The following is a 19,000-nucleotide window of genomic DNA, read 5'->3' as shown; positions in this document are numbered from 1 at the left end:
ATCATGAAAAACACTTTGCTTTTAAATTTTTCCAAAATGCTTCTTGATATTTACTGCTTTCTTAAAGAGAATACGTCTAACATAATTTCACCTTTCCCTAATGGTTTGATGGCATCAAGATCCCATCAATGTTGGGCCAAAATGTTCTTTAGGCGTTATATAACATGTTTGTTTCTTTGTTTAATAGCTGTAAATGACTGCTCTATTTGAGTTAAGAGAATGTAATTTTTTTCCGGCTACTCCCTTACTGTCGGTGATTGCTACTTTCAGCTGCCCCAGATCATTCTCATTTGTGGCTTCGTAAAAAGTCGTGGAAGTCAGGTATCTGAGCTTATAAAAATTGCATTTCAATTGTAGTAAAAAGACTTTGTGAGAAGAGCTGGAAGTCTTTTACGTGAGTTGAACATAAGAGCTTTATCTTCTTTATAGGAGCTTTTTGTGACATGTATTTTGTCAGTTCAGAAAACTTTTTATCGTTTTATGCTGTTCCATGTGCAAGATAAGTAAGGTTGCTAAATATTTGAATTATGGATAGTGGAATAAGTCCCACCATCTGTAATACCAAAACAGAATGTAAAAGTAGTAATTCCTACTGTTCCCCCTAAAATAATCATATTTGGCTGTATGAATAAACAGCTCCAAAGAGACCTAAAATCACATTTTGATAAGATCTTGAGCACTTTTTCTGAGTTTTACATTTTGAGAAAGGAGCCTTCTATTTGTTTTGTCATCAGGACAATGCTTTCGTATTCGTGTTGTATCGGATATCCTCTAGTTATGTTAGTGAACTAGGAAAACAAATACTTTATAAATTTCTAAAATGCAAATTAAACTACACTCTATTGCTGCTGCAACAAATTACCGTAAAGAGTGGTTTAAAACAACTGTTGTCTTTTAGCTCACAGTGTTATAGGTCAGAAGTAAGGTGACATGTCTGGATTCTCTGCTTGAGGTCTCAAAAGACTGAAATCAAGATGTTGGCTAGGCTGTGTTCTCATCTGCAGCTCAAGGTCATCTTCCAAGCTTATTCAGATTGTTGATACAATCTGTTGCTTGCGGTTGCAGAACTGAGGGACTGATTCCTTACTAGCTATGAGGTGAGACACAGTCTCGGTTCCTAGAGACCAGGCACATTCCTTCTCTTGTGGTCCCTTCCATCTTCAAACCAGCAAGTCAAATTCTGCTTGTGCTTCAAAGCTCTCTCACTTCCGTTTCTACTGCTAGCTGGAGAAATCTCTCCATTCTCAAGGGGTCATGTGATCAGGGCCACCCAGGTTATCTCCCTATATTAAGGTCAGCTGTGCCAGATAGCACACGACTCAATGAGTGATTTCTCGTCATATCCATGGGTTCCAGAAAATAGGCCATCAAATCTCAGGGAGGGGCATTTATAAAATTCTGCCTACCACATATATTAATTGCAATTAACTTCATCTATAACTACGGTTAGATGGTAAAAAGAAGTGTTAATCAGAGTGGGATCTAGAGCCAGGATAATATTGCAGATCCACCAGTTATCATCCAAGAGACACTGAGCAAGTTACTAAAGCTTTCTCTGATTTGGCTTCTTTTCTGCAAAATTGGCATAATCATAATACCTATTCATCAGGTTTTTACAAAAATTAAATGTACTAACATATGTAAATCTTTTAAGATTAGAGCATTGGAAGTATTCACTAAATATTATCTATTAATATTAATATCTTGTTTGTAAACTCTACATTCAGGACACCTTTACTCAATGTTTAACAACCATATTTCAACAAAAGACATGCATAATATGTTACATAATCCTGAATAAGATATGTGTCATGATTTCCCATGATGTTACTTTTTACAGAAAACTATCATTTCAGGAGTCTTTTCAAATAAAGCAACATCAAAACTTTATATTACTATACATGCTAAACACCCAGCCCTTACCTGGCACATAGGTCTGTGATAAATAAATTATGAAGTATAAAAAATGTATAGAAAAATATCATATGTAGTCTTAGTCTCAAAAATAGACCAAGAATGAGATTCATCTTTGAATCACACAACTACATTAAGTTAGGAAGTTTTACAAATTGCTTTAGATTCTACTGTTATGCTACACATTTTATAAAATAATATTGCTACTGTACAAAATGATAGCTCACAGAATAACAGCAAAAGTCTCTATAAAAGTTAACGCAAACTTCAACTGCTTTAAGAGCAGTGGTCAACCGTTTAAGATGCAAAATGATAGGGATCTAACCAGCCCTCACAATAGTCCTCTACAGCCAGATGTGCACATTATACCTGGTTTAAGGAACCTAAACATCATTTTAAATTAGTTGCTTAGATCTACCGTTTGGAATCTCACAGAGGGCACTCTCCAGTTTATGAAAGTTGTCAGGACTCTACTGTGCTGCAGTAACACATTTTGAAGTCGTGCCCACAACCCGTAGGCATCTGAGATAACCACGGATGTTTTCATTAACAGAGTAACCTCCATGTAACTATGTCTTAAAATAAACTTTCCTTTTTAATCTCTTTCAAACTTATTGCTTACAACCGCAGCACTCCGTTTTTATTCATATTCTGTTTTTAATTTATGTAATGACAAATATTGCCTTTAAGGAACAACACAGGGTAAACTTTCTCAGAGAGAATGGCTCTGTCTTTCTTCCCCTGTCTCAGGAAACCACTGAGGGAATACATATACTCTTAGAAGAAAATGAAGACAACAGAACTCATACACAAATTGATAAATTAAAAAAGAATAATAATAATAATAGAATTGAGAAGTTTATACAGACATAGTGAAGTATATGGCAAGGAAATTAAAGAATATTATTATTAATAACTCTCATTAGAGAAAGGGAAAGCACATACTTACCTTTGTGATCATTAAAAGGCAGAGAAAACATTTATATTACATACTGACTGAATGAGAAAATAATCACATTGGCTGCTGTATGTAAACTCTACAAATCAAGAGATCGTTCTTTGTTTTGTGTTACTAGACTTTTATAACTAAGCAAAATTGAAGAGTGGAGTGAAAATAAGCCTTGGCTTCTGGTGTTGGCGAATAATGACCCCCCCAATCCTCAGAATCTATGAATATGTCAGTTTACACGGCAAGGTTGAGGGTCGGGAGCTTAAGGTTGTGAAGGGAATTAGGTTGCTAATCAGCTGAACTTAAGCAGATTATTCTACATTAAATCAGATTAAATCAGAATGAGCCCAACGTAATCACAAGGATCGTGTCAGAGAGATGCAATGTTGCTGGCTTTGAAGCTGGAGGACAGGACCCTAAGGAACAGGTGTGGCCTCTAGAAGATGGAAAAGGCAAGAAAATAAGTGGTCTCCTCGAGCCCCCTGAAAGGAACAAAGCTCTGCCAACACCGTGATTTTAGTGCAGTAAGACGGAGTTAGAAAATCTGACCTCCAAAACTGGAAGATAATAAATGTGTGTTTTTAAGTCACTAAATTTGAGATAATTTTTTCCACACCAGTTGTAGGAAATTAACACAGCTTCTAATTTGACAAAGGAAGACAGGGATGTGCTCCTATTTCTGATGTAGCAACTTTAGGATGAAAAGTATAGGTCACCTTTGAAGACTGCAATTAGAGGAAGAACACTGTAAAAGTAAAATATCCTGCCATGTGTTGCGATTTGAGACGCATGTAGCTTGTTTAGATGGGACTTTGAAACTCAAATCAGGTCCTCACGTTCCCCTTTGAATAACAACAACTTTGGTTGCTCAGAAGCCATTAACTTTACCCAGTCCCAACTATTTCATCTTAGAAGGATGACTCGACCTCAATTCTCTGCAAACATTTTGGAGATTAAAGAAAGTGCAGTTGTTCAAATACTTACTTCCTCATCTACCCGTATCTGCAAAACATGGGTCTCATGGAACTGGCTTAATTAGGATTAGGTTACGCTATTTCTTCTATCATCATTTGTCAAGACTTAGTCATCAGAGAGAAATACTTGCATATAACTCTTAATTTTTAGTTAGGCCTTCATGAAATTCCAAATGCTACTAAACTTTGAGAATTGAGATGATCTTGAAATTATTCAACAATTTAATTCACCTTAGAATTTCGATCTGTATAGAATTGAATAAAACATTCAAAATAAAAATATAAAAATATATTTAAGCATAAAATAAGGGCATTTGTTTAAATAATACACCTTATGTTACTAAACAGTATCAAATGACTTTTAATGAACATTACAATTTATTGTTATTCTAAAAATAATAATTTTATAATACTTCATATTTAGTTGTATGGAAATTAACTCATATTTTTAATAAGGTCAGAAAACAGTTATTATGCATCTAACTCAGTATCTATGTTATTGCTGCTTTGTTACCTTTGAATAAAAATTGAGAATAAATTATATCATTTTTACTTCAATTAGCAAAACTCCTACCAAGTTGTTTATATTTGTATAGTTCATTGCTGGTTAGATTCTAAAGAGGAAATTAGTCCCCCGAGGAATGTTTTCCCTGGTTTTCGTCCCTTTAGTACACTACAAGTAAAATAGATCTTCAGTGTTTAAGTGAAAGTACATAAGAATGTTGACTCTCTTTGTAGGCATATTTAATCACTGAAGATGAAACATTGGTGAATGTGAATCTCAACATTAAGATCAAACGCTTAAGCAATATGGGTGTTTGTTAGCTTATATTTTATCATGTAAACATTTGTGAACTTTTTTGAGGCAGACATTTTAATGTGAAATGTTTAACTCTATTAAAACATATCTCATCAGCGATTTAGTTTATTTCTTCTTCAATTTCTATTTTACTAGTCAGATTTACTGCATTTCTCAAATGTATATATAAAAAGCTTTTAGGAAAGATAAGATATTTTATTTAGAGATTAGAACATGATTGATAAGGATAGAAAATCGTTTTACATATCTAAATTCTATTAAGCTATTCCCCAAATGCAGGTTAAAAAGAGCATAACAGACATTTGTTTAATATCTTAACATTGACTTTGGAAACCTCCTGTTACTTAAGGTGTAAGATAAATTTAAAGAGAAATATGGTAAAAACTTTTTTAAATTAACTTCACTTTCAGAAATTATAAGTTAATATACATAGCTTAGTTATTTAAAAGAGCTTTCATAAATGTTTTTCAGGCTAGGATTATGTTACTTTTTTGAAAATGGCAAGCAGTCCTAGAGGGAAGTTGTAAAATCTGCTGACAGGACTGTCATGCCCAACAATGATTCCATTGAATCAATAGTGTAGCATGAGATAATTGTATAATTCAAACAAATTGAACATTTGTGTCTATTTTGATCACTAGTGTCTGCCAAGAAGAGAAAATAAAGTAGTTAAATTGTTACTCTCTTTTGTTTTCTCGATCACTTTTTCTCTAAGAAAACTGAATGTGACAAGAGTGTTTTCACATTCTAATTTGCACACTGCCTTGGGTAGGTTGTATGTTGGGTTAGTAGCAAATGGTGACTCTTTGATTTTATGTTTTATCAGGAGCTACAACCATAGAGAAATATGACCTCAGAACAAATTTGTGGATCCAGGCAGGGATGATGAACGGCAGGAGGTTGCAGTTTGGTGTGGCTGTTATTGATGACAAACTCTTTGTAATTGGAGGTCGAGATGGCTTAAAGACATTGAACACTGTTGAATGTTACAATCCCAAAACCAAGACTTGGACTGTCTTACCACCAATGTCAACACATAGACATGGTCTAGGTAAGATCTCTTACTTTATTGATATTATTTTTAGAAATATTTTTAGAAATAGTGAAGATGTATGTTAAAATATAATATTACCGCCATTGATTATCTTTAACTTTAGGTAAATTGTGGGCCTATTTGGAGCATATATTTTTTAAAGCTCTTGATGTTTTCACGTGTTGACCAATGTGCATTAAACTAGGCAGAGAGATGTTGAAAACACCAAAATAACTATACCTCGAACTGTCCTCAAAGTTTTCACAATCTGACATTCATGCAATACTTGTAAAATTCAATATGAAAAAAAAATGCAGAACTATCATGGAGAGGCTAGAGTAATGCAGTCAAGAAGAAGAAATAGTTAATGTGGATTAAGGAAAATTTAATTAAGGTGGCTCACTACCACATTACTGGATAGACAATTCTAGCTATATCTTTGCACTTATTTGATTCCACCGTGAAAAATCTATGGGGAGAAGGCAATACAGGTTTAGAGAAAGACTGACACATCAACTGGCACCAGGGGTCAATATGCTAGGATTCAATTGATTTCCTCTATGGAGTAAGCTGCAGATGGGGTGAACTATATTTGGATTCAGAAGATCTAGGTGTGAGCCTTGAGTCTACACTTAGTGTTGGTATGATTTGGGGACAGCGTTAAACTATGAGCCTCTAGATTTGCCACCAATTCAAGATTATTAAGTAGATAAAAATCTAATGATGATAATGAATGTGAAATCACTTTGTAAATTGTAAAGTTCTACACAAATGTTTGAAAAAGAGGAATTTAATAAAGACTAGCAGTTCTTGAATTTGCACTTTGTGTCATGGGGATTGTAAGGAGAAGTCAGATTACTTTTTTTGAAGACCTGAAATATGCCAGATAGGCAACTATGTGCCTTTCATATATTTAGAATATACACAGTAGAGAGATATCAGGGTTTAACCATAAATCCACTGATTTAGACATTCATAGGCAAGCAAAATTAAAGGGAATTTTAAAAACAAACATTAATGATAGTTCTTTGAGATCTCAGGCACTGCATTTCCCATTCTTATCTACTCTACCATTAATCTAAGCAAAAATAAAAAGTAAATAAAATAACTCTGAACTAAAGCAACTTACCTTTTTGATCTTTTGGGTTACCTCCCTTTTCTTCAGTTTGCTCATTAATAAAATTAAGGAATAGTAGTAAATGTCTGAGAACCTTTTCAGGTTCTAAAATTCTGTGTTTTAAACAAAGTCATATAAATTCTTTAAATCACATAGAACCCAATTATGTGGAAAAGATGAAAAGCAAGTGATTTTTCTCAGGTAATATTCGTGAATATAAAAAATTTCTTATATGGTTTTTCTTTCAAATATATTGGAGGATTTTGGGTTTCATGTCCATTTAAAATCCTATGTGTTGTTTCTATTAGCTAGCTAGCTAACTACCTATGTTCCTGTTTGGAGGAAATATAGAGAATAAGCACTCAATTGGAATTTTTGGAATTTAATGTCTCTTTCTCCCTTTTTGTTAGTCAATTCAATTCCTTTCTATTAAGGTATACTAAAGTAAATTATGTACCATATTTGCATGTCAAGAGAACATGTAAAAATTTTCACCAACAATGCACCATAAGTGGTATCATTTCAGGTGTTAAAATGTATGAGGTAATGATTTGCCTCAAATCCTATCACATGGGCACCAGTGCTGAGCAGGGTGGTAATCTTGGATAATGTCTTTTAGTTTGTCTTATTTGTTAAAGAATTCATTGTAAAGGTGCATGTGGAAGTAAGATTGCACAGAAAATCATATGAGCCAGGTATCACAGACATCGGAAATGTAATGCAGTGTTTTCCACAAGTTTTAGCGACCCAATGGCAACTCTAGTAGTCCACTCTTTTCATGCCCAAGCCTCTCCTGTTTAGTGTTTTTTGTTTGGCTTCATTTCTATTATCAAGTGGATCACCTCTCCTCCACATCTCATGCCCTTCTCTTCCTTTGTCCTAGTGGTTATTGCTGCCTGTCAGATTTTTAAAAATTCTCAGCTACACTACTTCCCAAGATCCAACCTGGTGGAGTTAGTAAGTAAAATCATAGCATGGGGCAACATTTATGGGCATGAGTCTCGTTTCAAAGTGATTCACAGATTGCAAACAAGGCCCAGTACATAGAAAACTGCCTTTGATTTAGATGTCAATCCAAGGTCCAATCAGCTGAAGCCAGATTGACAGCAGCACAAGACACATCTGTGTTCTCTGAGGGAGCAGAGTGCTTCCTTTACGATCGCTCCTTATGGTCAGCTGAAGCTCAGAAAGTTCAGCATTACGAGTCATACCCAGATACAATAAACATCCTTGGCCTAAGATTCTTGGTCCTTTAGTATAACATATCAGTCTTTGATTTACTTTCTCTTCTCTTCCACGGCCTTCTACTACATAGACGTTGATATTTCTAATTTAATCCATCATATATTTGAAATTTAATTATACATATTTTTCTCTATCCCTTCCTGATAGGCAAATTTAATATCCAGCCCAAATTGTTCTTAATCTGTGCGCATGATGACATTTATTCCATATATTGATGTCTTAATCTCAGTTAATTTTGTTTTTTACATTCTCACTATCTCTACTTGGTAATTCATTATAATTGCTTTTTTTTTTTTTTTTAAAGATTGGCTCCTGAGCTAACAACTGTTGCCAATCTTCTTCATTTTTTTTCTTCATCTCCCCAAAGCCCCCCAGTACATAGTTGTATATCTTAGTTGTGAGAGCCTCTGGTTGTGCTGTGTGGGACGTCACCTCAGCATGGCCTGATGAGCAGTGCCACGTCTGCTCCCGGGATCCGAACTGGCGAAATCCCAGACCGCCAAAGCAGAGCATGCAAACTTAATCATTCGGCCATGGGGCTGGCCCCAACTGCTTTCTTCTTAATGATATTAATATCCTCTCATCTCTGTGAGGCTATCTATTATGCTTATTTCAAATTCTTATCTGCCTCTTTAATTCTCTTTTGTTTATTATAGGTGATCATCTTCCTCCTCCTCTTCTTTTTCTCCTCTTCCTCATCTCCCTCCATTTCTTCTTCCACCTCTTATTTCTCAGTCTCTTCTAATTCTTTTTAATAGCAATTGTGACTACTGAAAAATATAATTTTTAAACTGTGCACCCATATGGGCATAGCAGTTACTTTGGCTAATTGTATAAAGGGCTAAAGGTATGTGCCAATGTTTGTGTCCTTTGTGGGTAGGGGAATTAGATCTGGGGCATGGAGCCCTGACCCTGCAAGCTGACTTTGCCCAAACCGTCTGCTGTTATCCCCCACATGTAGCCCTCAGGGACACATCTATTCACCCCCATTTGCACATTAATCCCCTTGGGCCTTTCTTCCTTATCTGTAATGCCCTAACCACGGGGCTGGGAGCTGGGATGGGAAGAGAAGGTTCTGGACCCGCAAGTCTGTTTGCTTCTTCTATTAGCAATTCCTCATCCAAGCTGGGTGTGATGATATCCTGATACTACCTAACCAATTATGACAAGCTCTGCATGGGGACTGCTGTTTCACTGCCTAGCAGTGTGGAAGATGCAGTGGCTCTTCAGAAGAGAACAATATGGTGTAGTAAAAAGAGCACAAACCAAGTTCTCCTCCAAGATATTCTCCCAGGGGAATGACATGGATTTTTGTCTACTCAGGAAGTGACAACTGACTTGTTTCTCTAATTGTTTTTTGCAGGTTTGATGTTAGTTTTCCAAACACATACTATGACTCTCCTTTTGGTATAAGCACCAGGATTAGGTTTGAGTGTAAACCAATAGCCACCTGCACTAGTTTTCTATTTGTTCAGAAACTAGAATGTCCCATTTTGTTTTTCACAGAGTCAACCAGTACCTCGTCTGTGGTATGCAGTGAGGGTACAAAATCGACTATGGAATCCCATATTATACATTCAAATGACAAGGGGCTGGAGGCTCAAGCAAAATTTAAAAATATATAATAAAAACTCGAAATATTTTCTTTGACCTATAAAGCTCCTCCCCCACTCCAATCTTATGAAAAAAATCTTTATGTGATTTTAAAAGAAAGTCACATGGGTCCTTTGGCTGCTAAAGATGATTATATGGTCAAAAGTGATTCATAGCTATCAGTAAATGAAGAAGACCCCTTCTCCTGGATAAAATAGCATATAAAAATTATGTTCATATTAAGTCTATGCCATCAAGGGAGCAATGCAGCTGCCTAGAGAATTAAACTAATTAAGACCACACTTCTTCCAATATGCTAAGAGTTTTTATTTTAGCATTTATGTCTTTGAAGTGCATAGCTCTCTATATAAAGTCTTTTTTTCACCACATTTTATAACACATAAAATTGAATAAGACATTACTACAATACACTGTTTGCAATGAAGTCTTTTTAGGAGATATTGATAAAGAGTAATACAGCTACCATTTATAATGGATTTTCTATATGTCAGGTACCATGATGTATGTTAAATATATGGTAGGGGTTGTTTTTGGTTTTGTTTGTTTAGTTTTCAGTTGAGATAAAATTCACATACCCTAAAATTGTGTAAAAGTGTAGAATTGAATACTTTGGAGTATATTCACAGGGTTGTGCAGCCATCTCAACTATCAAATTCCAAAACGTTGTCATCCTAAATAGAAATCTTGTACCTAATAAGGTACCCAGTACCTGACAGTTGAGTTGCTTTTCATTGCCCCATCTCTCTAGCCCCTAGCAACAATTAATCCACTCTCTGTTTCTATGGAATTGCCAATTTTGGAAATTTCATATAAATAGAATCACATAACTTGCATCCTCTTGTGTATGACTTCTTCCACACAGCATGATATTTTCAAGTTTCAACTATTTCATGGTGTATATCAGTACTTCATTCTTTTTATGGCTGAATAATAGTCCACTGATAAAATTTACCATGTTTTGTTTATACATCATCAACAGAAAGACATTTGGGTTGTTTCCACATTTTGGCTATTATGAATAAAACTGCTATGAACGTTAGTGTATGCGTTTTTGTGTGAATATATGTTTTCAATTCTGTTGGCTATATCCATCAAAGTGGAATTGCTGAGTCATATGGTAACTCTATGTTTAACTTTTGGAAGAACTGCCAAGCTGTTTTCCAGAATGGCTGCACCATTTTCTGTCTCCTCAGCAATGTATGAGAGTGCCAATTTCTCCATGTCCTTGTCAACACATTATTATTTGTTCTTTTTTATTATGATGATGCTAGTGTTTATGAAGTGCCAACTCATTGTTGTTTATAGGTATTTCTCCAATGAATAATTTTGAGAAACTTTTCCTTTGCTTACTAGCCACTTATGCATCTTCTTTGGATAAATCTCTATTCAAATATTTTGCCCATTTTTTGTTTGGGTTCTCTTTCTTGCTGAGTTATAATTGCTCATTTTATATTCTGTATATAAGTCCTCTGTCAGATATAAGATTTGCAAATATCTTCTCGCATTCTGTGTGTTCTATTTTAACTTTCTTCGTGGTGTCTTTTGAAGCACAAAAATTACTAAATTGATAAAGTCCAATTTAATATTTTTTCTTTTGTTGCTTGTGCTTTCTGTGGCATATTTGAGAAAATATTATCTATTCTATGTTCATGAAGATTTGTGCCTATATTTTCTTTTAGAAATTTTGTATTTTTAGGTCTTAAATGAAAGAATGTGAACCACTTTGAGTTAATTTTCTTATACGGTGTGAGGTAGCACTTCAAAATCATCTTTTGCATGTGGTCTCTTACTTAGGTCTACTTTCTTGTACTTCCTTTGCTAAAGTTATTGCTAAATAGTTTATTATATTTGGTGTTATTGTAAATGCAGTGACTTCTCATGTTCATTCTCAGATCTTTCATTGCTAGTTCATAGAAATACAATTTATATTTGTACATTGAAATTGTATCCTGAAGCCCCGCTGAACATTTTTATTAGATTAGTAGATCTTCTGCGGATTTCTTAGAATTTTATATATATAAAATCTTGTTATCTTCAAAGAGAAATGGTTTTACATCTCTCTTTAAAAATCACATGATTTTTATTTTTCTTTCTTGTCTATTGGCTCTGGCTAGAACCTCCAGCACAATATTGAATACAACTGGCAAGAGAGGATATTGTTGCCTTGTCCTTAAATTAGGGCGGAAGATTTCAGTCTTTCACCATAACATGATGTTATCAATTTTTTTTTTTTGTAGATGCTCTTTGTCAGGTTAAAGAAGCCCCTTATAGCCCCAGTTAGTTGCATGCTGCATCATGAATGGGTATTGGATTTTCTCAAGCGCTTTTCCTGCATCTATTGGAATGAACACATAACTTTTCCTTTATTCTATTAGCATAGTGTATTACATTAATTAATTTTCAGATGTTAATCCACCTTATCTTCTTTAGCTAAATCTCACTTGGTCATGGTCTATAAACCTTTTTATATGTTGCTGTATTTGGTTTGCTAATATTTTTTAGAAGACTTTTCGTCTCTATTCATAAGGGATATTGGTCTGTAGTTTTCTTTTCTTGTGATGTCTTTGTCTGGCTTGAGTATCAAGCTAATACTGGCTTCATGGAATGCGTTGGGAAGCGTTTGCTGATCTCTACCTTGTGCAATAGTTTGTGAATGATCGGTGTTAATTCTTCTCTAAACATTTAGTGGAATTCATCAGTAAAACCAAGGGATCCTGGGCTTTATTTTGTGGGAAGTTTTAAAATTACTAATCACTCTTTACTTTTTATTGGTCTATTCAGATTTTCCATTTCTTCTTGAGTCAGTTTCTATAGCTGGTGACTTTCTAAGAATTTGTCCATCTCATCTAGGTTACCTGTATTGTTGACATTCTGTTCTTTATAGTGTTCCCTTATAATCCATTTTATTTCTTCATTTTATTTCAACCATTTATAAGGTTGGTAGTAATGTTCCCTACTTAATTCCCAATTTTAGTTATTTAACATTTCTCTCTTTTTATCTTATTCAGTCTAGGTGAAGGTTTGTCAATTTTCTTGATCTTTTCAAAGAACAACTGCTAACTTTATCATTTTATTTTTTGTTTTACATTTATTTTATTTATATCTACTCTATTCTTTTATAGTCTCTTCTTTCAGTTTGCATTTTTTCTCTAATTCTTAATTGGAAAGTTAGATTATTGATTTGAGATACTTTCTAATTTAAGTTTTTACAGCTATACATTTCCACAGAAGCACTGTTCTAGTTATACTCCATAATTTTTTCTATTTTTGTGTCTTCATTTTCATTCATCTCAAAGTATTTTTAATTATTTTTTCATCTTCTTTGATCTACTGGTTATGTAGGAGTGTTTTTCACTTTCACATATTCATTAGGATTGTCATACTAAATACATGTTTACACATTATCCATCCATCAACACATTTTAAAATTATTGCTTTATGCAGTTCTCTTTTAAATAAGATAAGAGAAAATAAAGACATGAACAAAAAATACATTTATACTTTTTTTACATTTACCTTACTAGTGTAAATATAAAAAATTGTAAAATATATAAAATATATTTATTCTTCGTGTGGATGCATGTTTCTGTCTAGAAATGTCTACATTTTGGCCCAAAGGATTCCTTTTAGTATTTTCTGTAGGGCATGTCTACTAGCAACAAATTCCTTCAATGTTTCATTTACATGTTTGTTCGTTTTTTTTAATCTGAGTGTGTGGTCATTTCTCCTTTAATTTTGAAGGATATAAAATTCTTAACAGTCTTTTTCTTTTAGCGTTTTGAATATGCCATTGCATTGTTTTCTGGCCTCCTTGTTAGCTGATGAGAAATGCTCTGTTAATCTTACCACGGCTCATTTGTACATAAGTTGCTACTCCATATCTTTAAGTTGATCCTGCTTGTAGTTACCCGAGCTCAGCTCTGTGTCTCTCAGCTGAGTTCCTGACAAGGCAGAGTTGTAAACTGCCTACTGGAGTGTTGAAGGAATGCCCCAACATGCACACGGAGGCCCTCAGCAAAGGCAAGTTTTCCTCCTCCTCCCCCATGAGAAGGCCTTGGCAGAGGTGGCTGAAGATGACCTCTTCCCAAGACCTCAAACAAGGAGACCTGGGAATAAAGGTGCCTGGGCTAGAGATGCAAATGTGTGAAAAGCATGAGCAGCCAGGGGGGGCCTGAGTCCTTGATTGTAACTTCCTTGAGAGACTGCACTGCTTTGGCTGTGCACCGAGACTGGTGTGAGGAGAGCAGCTTTCTTCTAGGAGGCCTGCCTCGTAAAGCCTCTATAATGGGCTATGGTCAAATCTGAAAAGTGACACGTAGATTTTTACCAGGACCTGGACCCCTCATGCCTTGACCATCACTTCCTGCTTGTACAAGTCCTCAAGGTCACCCAGAGATGAGAGCTTAGGACCCTCTCAGATTTCACCTGAGCATGTGCACAGTCCTGAAAATGCACATGACCTTCAAGAGTACCAGGAATAGTCAATCTTTTCAAATACCCGTATGGGCCTCTCACTCCCAGCTCTTGTTTTAGGTTTTTTAGTCAGTTTCTTGTTTGTCCCAACTGTTTTCACCAACTCAGGCAGCCGTGATGTTAAATAATTGCCACTGATTTTTTTCTTGACACACTCTGGAGCATTCTTAGTAAGAGGAAACCTTAGAAAGTGGAAGAAGAATAAACCCTGCAAGTGAGGTTTCCAGAGAACTCCAGCCAGGTGAGAAAATATTTCCCTGAGGATGAGACTTTTGAGGAATCTCCAAATCTGTCCAGTGTCCTCCGGGGGCTGCTAAGCTGCTGGATTTCATGACCACCTTGATTGTGAGATTGTTGGCTTTCAAGGCTTCTGCAGAGCTAGGGAGAAGGTGATGGAAATAGGGCATGTTAAAACATCACAGAGCTCATTGTTCTTATCTAGATTCAGCTGTGTCATGAATAAATGCTTCTCAGATAATGTTAAGCCTTTATTTATTTTCCAGAATTCTGATTTTGACACTTTTTGCCAGTGTTCTCGTTACTTTTATGGAGTAGTGGATCTTTGGAGGTCCTTACTCTGCCATTCTTGCCAAGGTCAACATTAGGGATTGTTTTTCCATGGGTACAGTAAACAGAAACTGACTGATCCATGAACAAAAGGAATCTCTTGAAAACATAATGGCTATTAAGACCTTAGAAATAGCATACATGATCTAGCCATCAGCAAGAGGAAAACATTTTCAAAGCAATGAGAGTAACACTTAGGTTAGCCTTTTGTCAATAAAGCTGATAAATTCTGACTTCTTCCCTTAGATAGTGAGGTTAGCCACTCTTGAGCAAAAAGAATATATGCATAACAAAAATAATGTATGAACTCCTAAACTGTACACTTTAACCAAAAAACAAACAAATAAACAAAAAAACCATAATGATTAGCTTAGAAAATTGATTGGATATCCTGGAACCTGGCTAAAACCAAGACAGACTTGGTAGTTAATTCAAGATGAAAATGACATGCTTTTAAAGTCTAATGAGGACAAAGATGCTTCCATGAAAGACACCAGATGCCCCAGAAGGCACTTCTGCCTCTACCTAAGCTAGATCTGTGAGATAGCTCTGAATCACATTGTCCTGGAAATTAGATACTGCTGCAGATTTTGCCAATTCAAAACAGAAAGAAAACAAAATCTTACTTTCTTTCTTTACTTTGCTCATTCTAGGTTTAAAGTTCCTCTTGGAGCACTTTATTGGGCAAGCTTAGTTTGTAGGTATAGGCCTTAGTTTTTCAGAGTTAGGAAAAAGAAGTAACTCAACTTATTGGCGTCCTTAGTTGAAGACAATCCTGCTTTCCATAAGCATTCATAGGGTGAATATTTGCAAAGTAAGAAGGACATTCAGATGCTGAGGCAATGTAAAAAAAATGGCCAGTATCTACTGTACATTTGTAAACTGATTAAACACTCATATCCATCCTATAATACAAATATATTATTGCCATTTTAAAAATAAAAAATGATGAACAAAGTAGTCAATTAACTTTCTCAAAGTCACATCATCTTACAAGTAAGAACTGAAATTTTAACCTAAGCTTCTTCAACGCCAAAATCATATCCTTTTAATATAACATGTTATTGCCAATAAGTAAATAACGATAATAAATATATTTACTTTTAAATAGATTTTCTATGTTTTCATTTTAATTTATCAATTAAACTAATTCTATCACCTTATCCATACAAAACAAGAGACATATACACAAAAATATTCATTCCAAATTTGAGTGTCTGAATGAAACTTATAGCATGGCTGACCGATTGTGAAGATCCTGTAGGATGATCTTGAGGAATGATTCATCAAAGTATTTTAGATTTGAAGGATAAATATAGATTTAGATATAGATACAGAAAGATGGATAAGTAGGTAAGTAAGTAGATAAATAGACTGGACAGAGAGATGATAGATAGATATGTTCTGTGCTATTTCACTGCTCACATATATTCCTCTGAAGTCCACTGAGAGTGAAAAACAGGAAAATACTGATAGAACTATGTTTGTTATCATAATATCAGTGACTTTGATACTATTGGAGTAGTACAGTTTAGAACTAATAAATCAGGAAAAAAGACCTCTATATTCTGGTGCTTAAGGATTACCCATTTTATAGGCTGGTCTCCCATCCAATCTTTCTAACAGGAAACTATGCATATAGAGCTCCAGGAACTTATTACCTAATATTATGGATATACAAACTATCAAGATTCCTGGGATATTTTAGGGATATAGAGAGGTAAAGGTGTATGTATATGCAATGTTCTCTGAAAAATCAGAGTTCAGTTCCAATAAAAAGCTTAAAACATAAAAAGAACACAAATGTATTTAGTATCCTTTATTGGATGCCATAAGATATTCACTCCTGTAACAAGCAATTTAAAACAAGAGGAAAGAAAAATATAAGAAATATCTTCAAATTTAAAATGTTTGCTGAAATTAAGTATCAAATGAAACTCCGGGGAAAATATTGGTGTCGACTCTTAAATCAAAAGAGAAAAATATATTAAAATTATGGGAAAATAGATGAGCTAAAAATAAACAATCAGAAAGTATGATATTCCACTGATGGTAGTTTTGGAAGAAGAGTACTAGGAAAGTGAGAGAGAAAAGTAAGAAGCAATCTGAGAGAATTTCTGGGAAGTATAATGCATGGCCTCTAAAATGAGTAGCCCAGAAAGCAACCAGAAAAATGATTGAAGAAAGAGCAAGTTCAGTCTGTCTGTATCAAACTTCAAAATATCAAGGATAAAGAGATGATTGCAATATCTTCCAAAGAGGAAAAAAAAACAAACCTAAGCTGAAGAGGATAACCGTGAATGAACAGCAAGGAAATAACTACAATAAAATACCTGAGTCAACGACAAAGGAATGATAGTCAGACTGGTATCAGGCTTTTCAGCATGAATCCTAGATGCCAGAAAATAATGAAAGTCTACTTCAAGCTTCTGATGGGCAAAGTTCTCAACTTACATCAAATCAAACTCAAGCATGAAGGGAGAAAAAAATGCATCTTCAGACATAGGTGGGCCTGCTGAGCTCAACAAGGACGTGAACCTCAAAATCGGTTCTCACAAACTTGAGATTGGAAAAGAAGGAGCATCTCAAGAAGAACAAATATTTTGGTGTCGGAATTCGAAGCTGTCTCTCACCGGCAGGAAAGGTAGAGGATAAATGGTTGTACTTTCACAAAGTTCTAAACCTCGAGGGAGCAATAGGCCATCAGATGGTCTCTCTGCCAAAAGCAAACACAGGACAGTTTCCCACCTGCAAAGATTTGGGCAGTCTCAATGTGTCGCTGAATTGCCCTCCTTCTTGTTGCTTGAAAGAAGTCTGATTCCACTTCGGATCTGTTAAACCAGACTGGAGGAAAATTACTAAAGCAATCTGAGGATGCTTCACTCAGAATGAGGGTGGGGCGGGAGGATGGGACCAGCTTATCTTCATCCAGAAACTCTCACGTGCCAGGAAAACAAAACAAATGAGGTTCCAGACGCTGACTGGGGAAAATTTGATGTTAAAATTAAAATATTAAAGAATATTTTCAAAGCAATATTAAGTATTTAAATGAATAAAGTCTCTGGAATGTATGTACAAAGAAAGAGAACCCAAAGTGACATTTATTATCAGTCTTTCCCCTGGCTTTTAGAAACCATACTTATAACAACAAGCAATGAATGGACTGAAGAAAATATCCGCGTAATAAAACCTTGCATTTCATGTGATATAACCCATTAGACAAGAAAATTTCATTTTAAGCAGTCAGTTTCCATTGTCTTAAAAGGAACACTTGCTTCAGTTTAGCCTGTTTCTTTAATTATATCAATGAATGTTTGTCCTCTTCATGTCCCTTTTCCATAATTAAATAGCATTTCTCACAAGACCGAGAGGGCCTGTGTTTCTTTAAAAGTGTTCTCCCCTCAAAGTTTCTCAAGTTTTCACAAGGAAACAAAATACAAAACCGCCCACTCAGTTTTATGTATCAGATTTTTAAAATATAATATAGTGAAAAAAAAAAATGTAATGGGGTAGCTTGGGGATGAAAATAAAAGATTTAATTGTTTTGATAATATACACTCATACACATAGACTCGAATATACATATACAAAAATATACACAGACCCATAATATTCGGTACTTATGCATGTCTGATTGATAAAATAGAAAAACTTCTGAACAGGATATGGGACATAAAAACAAGTTTTTAGAGCAGATGACGTCACCATTTTCATTTGAATCCTTAATATTTGAATAAACAGAAAATCATAATAAGGTCACCTTTCTTATTACTCATGCCGATGTGATACAGATACAGACGTGTATCCATTATTTATCCAGCCACAGAGCTTCTGTGCCGTGTTACGTAATAATCTTTTGCTCCATTATTCATTTTCACAAGTAAAATTTCATATCACAAAATGTGTGATTGATCCTCAACATGATTCCTCTGCGATCTGGATGGCCCATGTCTTGAACAGTCAAGAACTATAGTTTATCCTTCTACGAGGTATTCTCCTAAGGAATATAAAACGTTGAATTCTGCAATGGGGTTAAGAATTGGTGAACTGAGTAGAAAGAATTCCTTTTACCACACTGTGCTTTGATGAAATGCAAATGCTCATAGGAGATCTTCTAGAACACTGGCTGTTGAAACGAGGATTTAGTTCTGAATATTAAGTTTTCTCTTCATGAGATACCTTAAAAAAGAATACCTGTTTGATCTAAGAGTTACAGTATTAATTTTCTCTTCCTCAGCAATTAGTCAGTTTTTATCCCAAGAATATTGTAGATGATGTAACTAGTTTTTCTTCT

At 34.9% G+C, this 19,000-nt stretch overlaps 1 protein-coding gene across 2 annotated transcripts in view; it reads left to right on the top strand.

The window, feature by feature from the left end:
- The window catches only part of KLHL1 (kelch like family member 1), a 333,689-nt gene that overhangs the window by 263,046 nt on the left and 51,643 nt on the right, over positions 1–19,000 (top strand). The window contains exon 7 of one of the 2 annotated variants that reach the window (XM_014732127.3): positions 5,484–5,708. The exons of the other annotated variant lie outside the window; for it this stretch is intronic. Coding sequence (XP_014587613.2) covers positions 5,484–5,708 — 225 coding nt within the window. The remainder of the gene's footprint in view (positions 1–5,483; positions 5,709–19,000) is intronic. 2 annotated transcript variants of the gene reach the window in all.

The sequence above is a fragment of the Equus caballus genome, chromosome 17 (genome assembly GCF_041296265.1).
Source record: "Equus caballus isolate H_3958 breed thoroughbred chromosome 17, TB-T2T, whole genome shotgun sequence".
Taxonomy (NCBI): domain Eukaryota; kingdom Metazoa; phylum Chordata; class Mammalia; order Perissodactyla; family Equidae; genus Equus; species Equus caballus.
The sequence above is the reverse complement of the archived record's forward strand: the minus strand, read 5'-3'. Positions and strand labels throughout refer to the sequence as shown.